At 38.8% G+C, this 15,167-nt stretch overlaps 1 protein-coding gene across 1 annotated transcript; it reads right to left on the bottom strand.

The window, feature by feature from the left end:
* Positions 1 to 5,545: 5,545 nt before the first annotated feature.
* On the bottom strand, positions 5,546 to 9,181 carry LOC104222657 (cation/H(+) antiporter 4-like). Its single transcript, XM_009773903.2, has 3 exons — positions 8,941 to 9,181; positions 7,089 to 8,096; positions 5,546 to 6,923 (listed from the first exon to the last, which is right to left on the bottom strand). The coding sequence occupies exons 1-3, from the start codon at positions 9,160 to 9,162 to the stop codon at positions 5,820 to 5,822; spliced, it is 2,334 nt and encodes a 777-aa protein (XP_009772205.2). The 5' UTR covers positions 9,163 to 9,181; the 3' UTR covers positions 5,546 to 5,819.
* Positions 9,182 to 15,167: the final 5,986 nt, after the last annotated feature.

Here is a 15,167-nt window from a genome sequence, read left to right as displayed (position 1 = left end):
CAAGCTAAGTCCAAAATGATCCGATAACCACACGAAACTCACCCGAGGGCCCCTCCCCCTCAACCAAACATACCGAACAGTCCTAAAATACGATACAAACTTAGTCGAATCCTCAAATCACCTCAAACAACATCAAAAACACGAATTACACACGGATTCAAGCCCAATGAACTTTGAAATTTCCAAATTCTACAAGTGACGTCAATACCTATCAAATCACGTGTGATTGACCTTAAATTTTGCACACAAGTCATAAAGGACACCACAAACCTACTCCAACTTCCAGAAATCTAATACGACCCCGATATCAAAAAGTCCACTCCCGGTTAAACTTTCCAAATTCCAACTTTCGCCAATTCAAGCTTAATTCTACCACGGACCTCCAAATCACAATTTGGACACGCTCCTAAGTCCAAAATCACCTAACGGAGATAACGGAACAATCAAAATTCCAATCTGGGGTCGTTAACATATAAGTCAACATCCGGTCAACTTTTTCAATTTAAGTTTTTAAATAAGAGACTAAGTGTCTCAATTTATTCTGAAATCACTCCGGACCCGAACCAAGTAACCTGGTAAGTCATATAATAGATATAGAACACAAAAGGAGCAGAAAATGGGGGAAGGGGATACAACTCTAGTAACAACCGACCGGATCGTTATAGTAAGATGTTTTAGTATATTTTGAAATGTGTTACTTAACGACGTGCTTCATTTTAAATTTGCTCGGGGATGAGAAAGAGTTTAAGCGTGTGGGAGGATGGTGATATGTGATGACCCAAAAGGTCATCACTTGCTTTTAAATTGAATTCTGTGTTCCGGGACCTTGAAAACCTCATTTAGCATCACCTCAATTTGTGTGCACAATCCGGGCGCATAGCCGAAAAGCCTAAATATGAAAATATATGAAAAATGATAAGTTTTGACTATAAAATGAGTTAATTTGACTTCGGTCAACGTTTTGGGTAAACGAACCCGGACCCATGATGTGACGGTCCTGGAGGGTCCGTAGGAAAATATGGGACTTGGGAGTATGTCTGAAATCGAATTCCGAGGTCCTAAGCCCGAGAAATAAATTTTTAAAGAAAATTGTTTTCTAAAATTGTTTAAAGGAATTTGAAATGAATTTTGATTAGAACATGTGGGTATACGGCCCGTATTTGGTTCTGGTGCCCGGTACAGGTCTTATATGTGATTTAAAATAACTCTGTGAAGTTTGGTAAGAAACGGATGTCATTTGATGTGATTCGGACCTAAATTGCAAAATTTGATGTTTTAAAAAGTTTGAAATAATTCATTGATTTTGAGGTTTAATTCGATGTTAATGATGTTAATTTGGCGATTTGATTGCACGGATAAGTTCATATGGTGTTTTTGAGTTAGTACGTATGTTTGGTTTGGAGCCCCGAGGGCTCAAGTGAGTTTCGGATATGTTTCGGAAGGTTTTAAACTATTAAAAAGTTGCAGGTTTTTAGATGTTGGTATTCTGATATTTCCTTCTTCGCGTTCGTGGGAGGACCCTCGCGAACACGATGTGTTAATTATGCTGAAGGAAATTCCTTCTACGCAAACCCGTAACCCAGGTCGCGAACGCGAGGCGTTGGGGGGGGGAGGGGTCCTCCCTTCGCGAACGTGGGCCTGGTAACGCGAACGTGAAGGCTAATTGAGCCTGGGCAGGGGGTGGGGCATTAAACCTACACGAACGCGACAACATGGATGCGAACGCGAAGGCTCGAGGGGTCATTTCTCCGCGAATGCGAGCTGTCTTCCGCGAACGCAGAGGCCTAGCAGGCCTAACCCATCGCGAACGCAATGAGTAATTTCGCCCAGTTATTTTAAGTTCCAAAAACAGAACACATTACGGGATTTACATTATTTTTCACAAACTTCATCTTCTCCACACCTCTTGGGCGATTTTTGAAGAACTTTTTCACCATAACCTCTTGGGTAAGTAATCTTTCACTTGTTTTCTTCCATTTTTATCAACACCCACTAGATTTCTAGGCCTAAAATATGTGATTAAGGGTAGAAAATTAGGGATTTGGGTAGATTTAGGGCTTTTTGATTATTTGGGAATTTGACCTCGTTTTGGGGTCGGATTTGAAAACAAATTATATATTCGGGCTCGTGGGTGAATGTGTGATCGGGTTTTGATCCGAACCTCGTGTTTTGACCAAGCGGGCCCGGGGTCAATTTTTGACTTTTTGGGAAGAATGATTAGAAAGCTATAATTAAGCATTGGAATTGGATTGTTTAGTGTTTATTGATCTTATGAAGTCGATTATGTATAGATACAATTGATTTGGAGCCGAATTCGAAAGGAAAGGTGGTGTTTGAGGCTTGAGTTGGTCGTGGAAGTTCGAGGTAAGTGTTTGGTCTAACCTTAGCTTGAGGGATTCTGAGTTGTGTCCTATTTGCTATTTGCTTCTTGTTGAGTACAACGTATAGGCATGGTAACGAGTATCTATACATTGGTGTCGAGCATGACCGTGACTTAAATTGATATTTGTTGTGTTCTTAAATGATACTACGGATTCTTTAATTGGTGATTCTCGATAATTGAGCAAGGAGTTAGTTTATTTTTGTGGAAAGTAATTATGATTGAGTATTGGTGTTAGCTAAGATGAGTAGGGATTGAGTTAAGATTGGTTATAGTTGATTCTCCCTTGCCGGGACGTATATACTTTTACAGTTGAATTCCCTTGCCGGGATAGTGTAGTTTATTGTTGATCCCTTGTTGGGACTCATGGTATGGTTGAGTTTAAGGTATATAAATGTATTGGATCGGGTTGCACGCCGCAACATTATTATATATTGGATCGGGTTGCACGCCGCAACAGTATTATATATTGGATCGGGTTGCACGTCGCAACAATGTTATATTGGATCGGGTTGCACGACGCAATAGTAATATAAATGGATCGGGTTGCACGCCGCAACAGTGTTAAATGATAAGGGATCGGGTTGTGCGCTGGAACAGTGTTATTACTGTTTGTTGTATAACTTGAATTGTTCTTTCTTATCACTTTTTAGCTTCTGTTGGATTTGATATGTTCCCCGTAGCATGTACCCCCTCCCACTTACATTGTTTATTCCTGTTTATTTTTTTGATGTATGTTATATAACTGCACAGGTTTATCTGGAGTCTGGTCCCAGCCTCGTCACTACCTCGCGGGGGTTAGGCCAGACACTTACCAACACATAGAGTCGGTTGTGCTGATGCTACACTATGCACTATGTGCAGATACCGGAGCAGCATTTGGACAGTAGCACTTAGGGAGCCAGCCTTCAGTCCACTCAAAGATCCCGAGGTAGTCCTGCAGGCATCCGCAGGCCCGGCGTTCTCTTCTATCTATTTATATGTTATGTTTCCACTTATTTTCGAGATAGACTGTATTTCCTTGTTCAGACATTTGTATGTAGTATTCATAGACAGTTCGTGGATATTGTGACACCGATTTCTGGGTAGAGATGCATGTTGGCATTTTCGTACTGATTTTGGTATTATATTAGTCTAAATCTTCCGCTTAATTTCATCTTTCACTATTATTTAAATGTTGATCACCTGTTAATTCAATTCGTTAAAAGAGTTAAAAATGAAAGAGATTGAATTTTCTATATTTCGTGGCTTGCCTAGCTTCTACGAGTAGGCTCCATCACGACTCCCAAGGGCGGAAAATCCAGGTCGTGACATGATAAAAGACCAAAAGTGCATGTTTTTTAGTGTGCTTTCATCTTATTTTGTCGTGGTAGTTGTGGAAGATTACATGGTTTTTGAAGTAAAATATGCTCATTACGTGGTTTTTATGTGTAGGAATGAGTTTGGATGAAAGTAGAGTAAAGAAGAAGAATTATTGCAAAACGGAAGTGAGGAAGTAAAATTGGGAGCTCGTCTATGCCTGTGCATAGCGCGGGGGCAGACCGTCGCGGTGCAAAACAATAAAGTGAATCAAAGGCGCGTATCGCTTCGCGAAATGAAAAATTTCAAAGGCTAGGAGGGCACCTATGGACGCGTGATGCACGAGTGTGGACGCGAACTCCAGCATTCCTATCCGCCATTGGATTTGCCTAATTCCGCCTCATACAAACCCTAATTGATATAAATACATCAAAGAATGACCTTTTGAGGGAACATAACACTTTTGGAGGCAAGATCACACAAGCGGCAAGACGGAGAATTCTTCTACGAGTTTTTCACTTTTCTCTTCCTATTCCTGTTGTTGGTTTTAAATTCTAGTGTTGTTATTTTACATACTAGCATGAGTAGCTAAACTTCTTATCTAGAGTTTCATTGAATCCTTTGGAGGATGAATCTTGATACGTTTTTATATAATTAAGCCTTTGAATTTTTCTACTTGTTCAACTAGGTGATTGTCTTTGTTAATTAAAAAGCTTTCAATTAATTGTGCCTATTTATTTTGTATTGCTTGGGAAATGGCACATATTTAAGTGGTTGGTAAATAATGTCACTCTTAACTCCAAACGTATGTGAGAAATCAATATGATGGTTTTAAAGGTGGGTTTAGAAATAACAAAGTCTTGACGTGATCATAGCGAGGGGCAAGGGGTAAGATAGTGTCAGCTAGAGTAGCTCGATAGAATATGTCTAGTAAATTATTGTAGTTGCTCAGAAGAGAATTACGTCACCCGAAGTGCCCATAATCTATAGAGAATACTTAGGCGAAATTATAGGAGATGTGGCGGGAAGAATTTCAACAATTAGTGAAATCATAACTCTAGACCTCCTTAATCTTATCTCTAATTTCATCCCCGTTAATTGATAATTTAAGGCATAATACATAAACATACCCTCAAACTTGGTCTCAGCTGGCAAGTATGCTCTCTAACTTTGGGTGTGTACAAGTAGGCACCTCAACTTGTATAAAGTTGAACACGTAAACACAAATATTGATGCGACATTGACGTGGCACATACATTTTGGAGGTGTCTAGATGATTCAACTAACAAAGTGAAGACAAGTTGAGGTGCTTACTTGTGCACACCTAAAGTTGGAGGGCATACTTGCCAGTAGAACCAAAGTTTGAGGGTGTGTTTATGTATTATGCCATAATTTTACTGTTTTCTAGTATTTGTTACTTAATAAGTTTAAAATAAAAATCACAATTAAGAAAATTCTTTGAACTTGTGTTTCTTAGCGATATTGAACAACTATAGCTAAGCCTTAGTTCTCTGTGGGATTCCGTACCGGATTATATTTACAGCGACCGCGGATCCTTTTTAGGACTAAAGTTGGGCGTGATTAGTAAACACGAGAAAAATAGTTTGAGTATATGTCCTAGTGAATGTAAGAGACCAAGTTGAAGTCCAGATTTCAAAGATAATTAGTAGTTCCGCCAACTTGTTTGAGATTGAGGTATAATAGATGTAGTACATTCTTGCCTATTTACTTGCAAATTGCTGACGAGAAAAATCTTTGAGATTTAGTTCCTCACGCATTTGTGTTTTTCTCACAGACATGAAGCTGACATCCAGCATTCTCAAGATGCACTATTGAATAAAGGCAGATGAATGATTCAAGTATACGTACAGAAAATGAAACCAAAAATCATATTCAACCATGTTAATTTTGGAGTAACAAAACTGTTAGGGAGAAGGACAAAAATCAGACATATAAAGTCTAGTGAGCTATGTACAGGGGATCGGTTATCTGATACAGGCGTGTAAGTATTTAGTACTAGTACGTGCAGCTTTTGCTAACCTTTCTTGTATTTGGGAGGATTTCGACGGAGCGTCCACACCAGTATCACACCCGTTTAATACAGGTATAACGTGGCAATTGAAGGATCCATATAATATAGCTACATTGCTATTTGCTGTTGTTGAATCACCAGGACAGAAGCCCTGGTCTTAAGATCCTTTGAGGCAAGCATATCACCAATGACTCCTAACTCTGGGATTTCACTCCATTCCTCAAGTCCTGCTGTTAGCAGACAATGTATATTATTTCGTCGCCCTGTTATTATAAGGTCATATTCATCCACCAACGAGTGAACTAACAAGGCTGTCTCCGTTGTTTCATTCACTTGATGTTCAATGTACTGCACATTTTCCCAACCACTTCTGCTATGTTTCCAGTCACCTACAATATCCAAATCAATAACTTGATCAACATTAGAGCTCATTTCTTTCTTGGAACTTAACCGTATCACTGTGAGGCTAATGGTCCCACTAATGGCCATTCTCTTAGCAAATGTCAATGCTTCTTGATCATCATTTCCTCCAAGAAATAGCATAGCAACACAATATGCATTCTGTGATGAACGGACAGAGTTAGAGCGTCGCAACTGGCCTCGATCAACTAGGATTCCAACAGAACAAGGAGCCCTTTCAAGAACACTACAGTTCAAAGTTCTCAAACTGTGGTCTTCAACTTCTACTGATCCATCTACGGCCCATTTTCGATGAAAGGGCAATATAATGATGGATGCAAGGACATCAAGGGCAAGAGTACATATATCCTCATGCATTAGATTGCCTGGGGAGATAGCCGTAAAAGCCTGGATGGTCACAGCTCCATAGTTGTTCCGTTCGTACCCTTGGAAAGCAAGAATGACATTTTCTGAATAAGATACGTCAGAAATGGCCTTTGTCTGAACTTGGTGGGAGATGAAAACAGAGGACGCTCGACCCCGTAGCTCTATAAGGTGGAGGACATTGGCAACTATTGGGAAATCCCTATTGGGATTAGATTTCTCCAGAAGTCTAAGTATAGCAGCAGTATTATCCTGATTGTGGATGCAAAAAAGTATGGGCAATTTGTTGTTGGAGTTCATTAAGTTCCTTCTTTGATATCCAGCATATTTCCTAGATGGATCATAAAGCCAGCTCACCATGATTTGTACAAATACTGCAGTAAAAAGTGTTGCTAAAACCATAAAAGCAAAAGTCTCCTGATTGATAATCTGCAAAAGATATGTTGAAAATTTTGTCCATAAGAACTTTCATTCCTCTGCATTATTGCTTGTGCCGACATTATACAGGCACAAGAATCCATAACCAAGGTGTTCAAGTGATATTTCTTGCTTTTTTTTCCCAACTAGATTAAATGAAGCCAGGAATTCACTTACCTTAGTATCTCTTAGGAAGCTGTAGGTAGCCAAGTCGACGACCCCTCTCGTAGACATGATGAGGCTGAGTGCTACAGCATCATTTAAGGGCATCTTGCAATATAGCATGGGAAGGAAACATGCTAGTATCTTTGATATACTTGCAACACACATTAGGATAATATTGGCAAATGTAAAAGAAGAAGACGGATTTATGGCCGAGAGGTTTGTTCTTAATGACATTAGACTTACAAAAATAGGCAACAGAAAGCCTGAGGCAAATGGATCAAGTTTATCTACTAGAGTTGATCCTAAAGGTGGTCCCTCAGGCACGGCTAAACCAAAGATAAAAGGCCCCACAAGTACTGTTTGTTCAGCCCAGTCTGAGAACACACCAGAAAGTAAAACGGCAAGAACAATTAGCAAAATGTAAAGGTCTTTAACAGGCCTCCCTTCAGGGGTCCTTTTGGCCACCAATATCATGAGTGGTCTAAAGACAAAAATAACCACAATAATGAAAATAATAAAAAGTATTGCATCCTTGACTGCTCTTGCCAGTGTACCCGTTGCACTTATAACAACTAGCACGCTAATTACGGTGATAGTGAGCCCAAATAAGTCGCTAATAAGTGCAGAAGAAAGTGCTAACCGCCCAAGTTCTGAATTAAGGAGTCCGAGATCCTTAAGGAGGAAAGAGATGACAGGAAATGACGTCTTAGCAATAGTTATCACTTCAACAGAAGGGGACACTGTTGTGGCACCTTCTTGAAAGAAAGAACGTGATAACGCAAATACGGTTATCATACCAGCTATCAAGGGAACCAAGTGATTAAGAATTCCTATTACTAGTGCTCTTCTTCCTATTTTCCTTGTCAAGCTAGTGTCCATTTTCACACCACTTAGAAACAGGAAAAGTAGGTAACCAAAAGTTGACAGTGCACCCAGAATTCCTTGACTTGCAATAGGAAACAAGGATTCTTGGTAACTCCTATAACGCCCAAGCAAAGTAGATCCAAGGATTAACCCGGCCTATACACACAACAATCATATGCGCATCAGTTATATGGTGGCAATTGTTGAGATATAATATAATTGTGTACCTAAAGAGTGTTTTTTCTAACAGATTAATCGTTCAAATGAGATAGTCACACACTTGAACATAGCAAGTATCTCAGCAAGTATAGGTTTCAAATCTCACCGTCGCCCAATATGCAAAAAACATTTCGACGTGTTTGGTCCCAGAAAAATAATCAGGCCAACATGGGAGAGGGCATGTTGAAACATTATATAATTAAGAAATTTAAAGTGTGCTCTTGAGACCTCATATAACCTTTATACCACATTTCTACCTAATTGGATAGATTTGGTACAAGTAAGGGATAGCTTTTGAGTTGGCAAAGGAAGAATGCAACATTGTGACTCCACATTTATCCATGTAAAAGTTTAGACTTGAAGCAGAAAACTCAGCAATTTTTATAAAGGGTGTTCAATATATATTATTTACCACTAAAATCTAATATTTTACCTATATATACAATGTAATTTTTTGACATGGTAGTCAGTTGACCACCCTTGGGGCTATGTACCATCGCCCCAGCTTGTGAGGAAAAATGATGCACTATGGAACACAAACTTGTATCAACTGTAAATTTAAGAAACCAAACGAATGCCTTTTTTCTACAATTTTATTGCCTTTCTATTGTTCTAAAGTCCTATAAATATGGGCTTAAGAGGACCATTGGATTAGAATCAAATATTTGAAGAAGAATGGGCAAGCAAGAAACAGGGGAAACTAATGTTGATGAAAACATTGAATTGAAAAATACACATTACAAGAAATGAAGAAAAGAAAAAAGAGAGATAAATTACATACAAAGATTTCAGAAGAGATCTTGGGAAATCCAAGGCGCTTGAGGGGGGTATGAAAAAGTTGTGTGACAACATATATAAGGAGTATTTGAGATTGAATTGTTGGGACTGAATAAGTCCAGGGATTATTCTCTTTTCCAAATATTCCAAGTGAAAACCCTCTGGGAGGGAACCTTACACATTGAAGAACTTTTTGGGTAGAGATGGAGTCTGTGTTATTGCTCATTTTTGCCCAGCAAGATATATGGTTCAATTATTATATACAGTTTTACATACTACCACCTCTACCTTGGCCCTTGGGAAGAAATTAAAAGGGTTTTTGTTTTTTTAATTAGCTTTCTAATTGTACCGGCCATACCTAGGGTTAAGAGAAGTTTGAAGGTGGGAAAACTGCAGAATTTAAGGAAAGTGGAGGTCTCAGTTATTTGCTGATGATCAGCTTTTTTTGGTAGACTTATGTGTTTGATATTGCTCCAATTTTATCGGATGTTTCCAGCAGACCAACAGTTTTGTCAGCAAGTTTCCTATTTGTTTAATTGTTGTATAACCTTTTATCAAAAGAGTGAGCTTATGTTATGTACACTTTTTAGCTTAAATAATTTTGGTATTATTTGGTTGAGTTAAATTGCAATAATAGGTAATTCTCATATCCAGCATGATATTGTAATTTGGAATAGGAAATTTTACCTCCTATAACAAATCATTACACCCTATTTATCATAAACTAAAACAATTTCAACATATTGTTACTTATAGCTACGCCATACCATGAAAGTCTGGGATAGGGTGGTGGAGGTGGGGGTGAGGAAGACGACGTCTATATCCGACAATCAGTTTATATTCATGCTGGGTCGCTCCACAACGGAAGCTATCCACTTTATTAGGAGGTTGGTGGAATAGTACAGGGATGAGAAGAAGGATCTGCACATGGTGTTTATTGACTTGGAGAAAGCGTATGACAAGGTCTCCAGGGAGGTGCTCTAGAGATGTCTTGAGGCAAAGGGCGTGCCGGTAGCCTACATAAGATCAATCAAAGATATGCATGATGGAGCTAGGACTAAAGTTAGGACTGTGGGAGGCGACTCGGAGCATTTCCCGGTTGTTATGGGATTACACCAAGGCTATGCGCTTAGCCCGTTCTTATTTGCCTTGGTAATGGATGCATTGACACACCATATTCAAGGGGATGTGCCATGGTGTATGTTATTTGCTGATGACATAGTTCTAATTGATGAGATGAGGGTCGGTGTTAACGAAAGATTGGAGGTTTGGAGACAAACCCTCGAGTCTAAGGGTTTCAAATTGAGCAGGTCTAAGACAGAGTACTTGAAGTGCAAGTTTAGCGTTGAGTCGAGGGAAGTAGGCAGGGACGTGAGGCTTGGATCACAGGTCATCACCAAGAGAGATAGCTTCAAGTATCTTGGGTCGATGATCCAGGGGGACAGAGAGATCGACAAAGACGTCACTCACCGTATAGGGGCGGGCTGGATGAAATGGAGGCGTGCATCTGGAGTCTTGTATGACAAGAAAGTGTCACTGATACTCAACGGTAAATTTTATAGAACTGTGGTTAGACCGGCCATATTGTATGGGGCAGAGTGTTGGCAGGTTAAGAACTCCCATATCCAGAGGATGAAGGTAGCAGAGATGAGGATGCTGAGGTGGATGTGCGGGCACACTAGGATAGACAAGATTAGGAATGAAGATATTCGGAAGAAGGTGGGCGTGGCCCCTGTGGATGACAAGATGCGGGATGTGAGACTCAGTTGGTTCGGGCACGTGCGGAGGAGAAGCCTTGATGCTCCGATGAGGAGGTGTGAGCGGTTGGTCATGGTGGGTACGGGAAGAGGTAGAGGGAGGCCTAAGAAGTATTGGGGAGAGGTGATCAGGCAGGACATGATACGACTGCAGATTTTTGAGGACATAGCCCTTGATAGGAAGGATTGGAGGTCAAGCATTAGGGTTGTAGGTTAGGGGATAGTAGAGCTTTCCTTACTTCATACCGGGGGTGAGGCGGGGTTAGGTTAGGGTTGATCTTAGATGGCTTCCAGTTTATGTTGAATCCACACTATCATTGCTGTTTATCTTAGCCTCAGGCATTAGTTACTGGTTACTGTTATTGCATGTCATTTATCTTTTGGTTGTTATGCTTCTGTTACTATTACGATTTCTACGGAGTTACTAATGAATTATCTTTTCTTGTTGTTTTTTTTCATCTTTCTAAGCCGAGGGTCTATCGGAAACAGCCTCTCTACCCTATCGAGGTAGGGGTAAGGTTTGCGTATATATTACTCTCCCCAGACCCTACTTTGTGGGATTTTACTAGGTAGGTATTGTTGTTGTTGTTGTTGTTACTTATAGCTACATTTTCTATTTTATAGCAAAATAGGTATTTATTTATACCTACTATTGAGACATGAAATATAATGTTCTTTCTCTCTCTTTTCATTCTCTCTATCAGCAAGATTCTCAATCTTCTCTCTTCTCCATCAAAGCAGCGCTCGGCGCCATCATCGTGGTCGTCGTCAGAATCCTCGTCGGCGTCATCATTCACTATTGGCTCATCCTCTTAGGCAAACAGATCTGGCCATGGCTAACCCGGAGAAAATTTGAAGGCCAAGTTTTGTTCGTGCCCATTTTTAGTTTAATTACAATGTATACAGTATTTTGCTTGGCTAGAAAACGACATCTCCAGTAAACTTTCTTCTCGTCTTTGCTATTTTAGTCACATATAATGATACAAATATATTATATTCTATACAAATACACTCAAATATATTATATTTTTGTATAAATACATTATTTTTCGCATTCATTTATGTATTTCAAAGGTTTGTAATTTTTGAATATAGCCGAATATCACTGTATTTTGTGATATTTTGTTGTTTGAATACAGTCGAATTAAATACTGTAAATTGAATACAATATATAATATTGAATAATGAATATTTGTGAATTGAATACAATGTATGCAATCGAATTGAATAGAACGGTATACACCTTATTTTTTGATTACCTCACTGTATTTTATAAATACAGTTGCGTGAATACATGGAATACATCATAGTAGCAGCGAAAATTATGTAGAATTAATTTTGTTGAGTTAAATTGGGAGTGATACATGCTAACTGATCCTCCTTCCGCTATTAAACAGCTGGATTCACCTATTTTTAGGCAAATTCCGCTATTGTAATCCTGAATATAGTAGCGTGAATATAGCGAATACAATCGCACAGCTGGATTCCCCTATTTTTAGGCGAATTTCGCTACTGTATTCATGAATACGTAGCGTGAATACAACGAATACAGTCACATAGCAGCTAAATTTATGTAAAATTAATTTTGTTGAGTTAAATTATGAGTGATACATGCTAATTGATTCTTTTTACGTTATTAAACAACTGGACTTTCCTATTTTTTCGGCGAATTTCACTACTGTATTCATGAATGCGGTAGCGCAAATACAGTCGCACAGCTGGAATTCCTTATTTTTCTAGCAAATTTCGATATTGTATTCATGAATACAGTAGCGCGTAAATAGTAGATATATGAAGTAATTATGTATATGGTAGCTACAGGAAGTTACTAGCCACTAAACAATAGTGGTTTCTGAAAATTCCTTTTTGGAATATACAGTAGGGAATTTTACGGAAGTGTCCCAAATAGGTTCTAACTTACTAACCTCTAGCCATTAATTATAGACTTATCAAAATTAGCCAAGCACATATAAAAATTGAAAACCCAAATAAATAAGGATTCTTTCTCTCCAAGAATCACTTGTAAAGATCTCATTACATATTTTTAAGCGTGATCAACAATATTTGATGTAAGACAGAAAGGAAATTTCATGGATGAGGTAGCAAACAAAGTGATGAAATATAATATATATATATATATATATATATATATATATATATATATATATATATACAAGGCCAAATACATCGCCAACCCCTTAAAGTTGTCCACCATTTTCATTTAAATACTCAATCTTAAGTCTGTTCCATTTGAACACTTTAACCAGTTTTTTACTGTATCATTTAGACACAAAATTCGTAGGCAGCAAAATACAAAAAGTGCATGTAATTCACACATTAAAGTGACGAATAAAATGAGGACACGTGGATTTAATTTCTAAAAATTTAAAAATAAATAAATACACAAACCAAAACCAAAACCCCACCCCATCTTCATCTTCCCCAATGACCCCTCCTCGCTGGAAAATTAATTTTCGGCTATTTCTTTTCCAGCTCTATCTTCTTCTCCAGAAATTTGGTCTCTTCTTCTTCGCATCGTCATCTTCCCCAACAGCTAATTTGCACACCTTTTGTATTTTGCAATCATCATCCCAACAACTAATCTTCCCCAAAATTCTGAACAAGAAGAAAGGGGTTGTAATGTGTAACCACCTGTCGGCAAGAAGAAAGGGGTTCCCCAAATTTGCCGTTAAGCTTTAAAATAAAAATCGTCATCTCAGCAAATTAAAAGAAAGAAGAAAGGGGTAACCACCTGTTGCAAATTAGTTGTTGTAATGGAGATGGCATGGCAGAGAGGTGTAACCACCTGTCGATATCAAATCTTCTAAGAAAACTTTGTAGCTTTCAAATTTGGACTAATCCCGTACGCCACCCGATATTGCCTCGCCGGAATAATTGGTACAGACAAACTGCGACCCATTTGGACTCCCTATAAAAATTTCAGATCTGAAGGTGTTTTTGATGGGATCTTAAAAATGAGAAATAAAAAAAATCGGTGGTAGCCAAATTTAAAGGTGGCGGTGGTGGTAGTGTGCTTAGATTTGGAGGAGGTGTTGATACACAATTTTTCCCTCATATATTTTTAAATATGCATACATACTTTCAAAACATTATACATGCATTTACAAACATGCACAAGTATTTTTACAATTTTTCTATAATTTGTAAAAGCCTTAAATTAATTTATTTCCGTATTTTTAATTATATAAATATTCAATAATTATCTCTCATATTACTTTATAATGATTTAATCATCTAAATTCATCATTTATGCCCATATAAGTGTTCAAATATTTTAATTGTATTTTTATAATAACATTTGCATTTTGTAAGACTATAATTGCATATTTTGCAATAATAGCCCATATATATGCATAGTTACCTTTGTATGCGGTAAAACCGGGGGCCCGATTTCCTCGTCATTAGGTCGCCTCGTGGGCATGCTTCTCGAGGATCAAATCAAAGGTCGAGACCCACCCTCGGGAGCCGTCGGATACCGGCCCAGGGGGCAGTACGTACTAACGGCTATAATAGGAGAGAGGGGAGTTCCCAAGGCATGCAACTTGTATTGACAGAGCCTAACACTATCTAGTTGTCCCATCCCTCTACCTTTATAATCAATGCATTTTGTACTATGTGGGGACCCTCTCCCCCCCATATAAAGGGGATCCTTGGTACTTTGTAAACCCTGTTGCTCCAACTATTCTACACGAAATATACAAGAACTCTTTCTTTTCTCTCTAACATATTCCCTCGACACTATTGTTATTGCTTATTACTTTTATACTTGTTCTTCATTTACTTCTTGTTATTGGCCATAAAGAGCCTCCTTTAATTACATTATAACCGTTAGTCCTCTCCCGTGTATCCCCGATAACTCAAGCCCGAGCTCAAGCACCGACCTCTAGGCCCCTCATCGGTCAGTCCGGGGCCCGAATAGCTAGCCCCTCGGTTTGATTATAACTCTGCGTTAGTTCGTATTTCGTTTTTAAGCTTCACATATCTAGCATCAACTACTTAAACAACTAGCATAAAAATAGATCATGTATTTTTAGAGCCCCATCAACAAATTTAATTGTTATTACCATTTTCACGATAAATAGTTTGGCACCCACCGTGGGGCTAAAAATAATAGTGATTATTTTCTTGCTGGTTTTATTACACAACGCAAGTTGCCTTTCACACTTTTTCTTGTCCAAGATCCTCAATTTCAAGACAAAATGTTTGGCTCAGTGAACAGAGTGGGGAACAACAACCTCGAAAATCGGAAAGAGAAGGACATGACTACTCCAGATGATAAAGCGTGTGCTCGTGGATCCAGGCAGCTCGGCCAACATAATTAGATCGGAGGTAGTAGGACAACTGGGGCTGCTCGATTGAGTCTCCCCCATCCCTCAAGTTCTCCACGGCTTCAACATGATCGGCGAAGTAACGAAAGGAGAGATCACCCTCCCGATCGACACATCCGGCGTGA

The sequence above is a fragment of the Nicotiana sylvestris genome, chromosome 10 (genome assembly GCF_000393655.2).
Source record: "Nicotiana sylvestris chromosome 10, ASM39365v2, whole genome shotgun sequence".
In the NCBI taxonomy this organism is placed as follows: domain Eukaryota; kingdom Viridiplantae; phylum Streptophyta; class Magnoliopsida; order Solanales; family Solanaceae; genus Nicotiana; species Nicotiana sylvestris.
Note: the sequence above shows the minus strand (reverse complement) of the source record. Positions and strands in the feature narration are given on the sequence as shown.

Coding starts and splice junctions, on each gene's coding strand:
- LOC104222657 (XM_009773903.2), bottom strand. CDS start 9,162: ATGAGCAATAACACAGACTCCATCTCTACCCAAAAAGTTCTTCAATGT. Junction 8,097..8,940: donor AGATCTCTTCTGAAATCTTT/GTATGTAATTTA, acceptor TTGTGTGTATAG/GCCGGGTTAATCCTTGGATC. Junction 6,924..7,088: donor GCTTCCTAAGAGATACTAAG/GTAAGTGAATTC, acceptor TATCTTTTGCAG/ATTATCAATCAGGAGACTTT.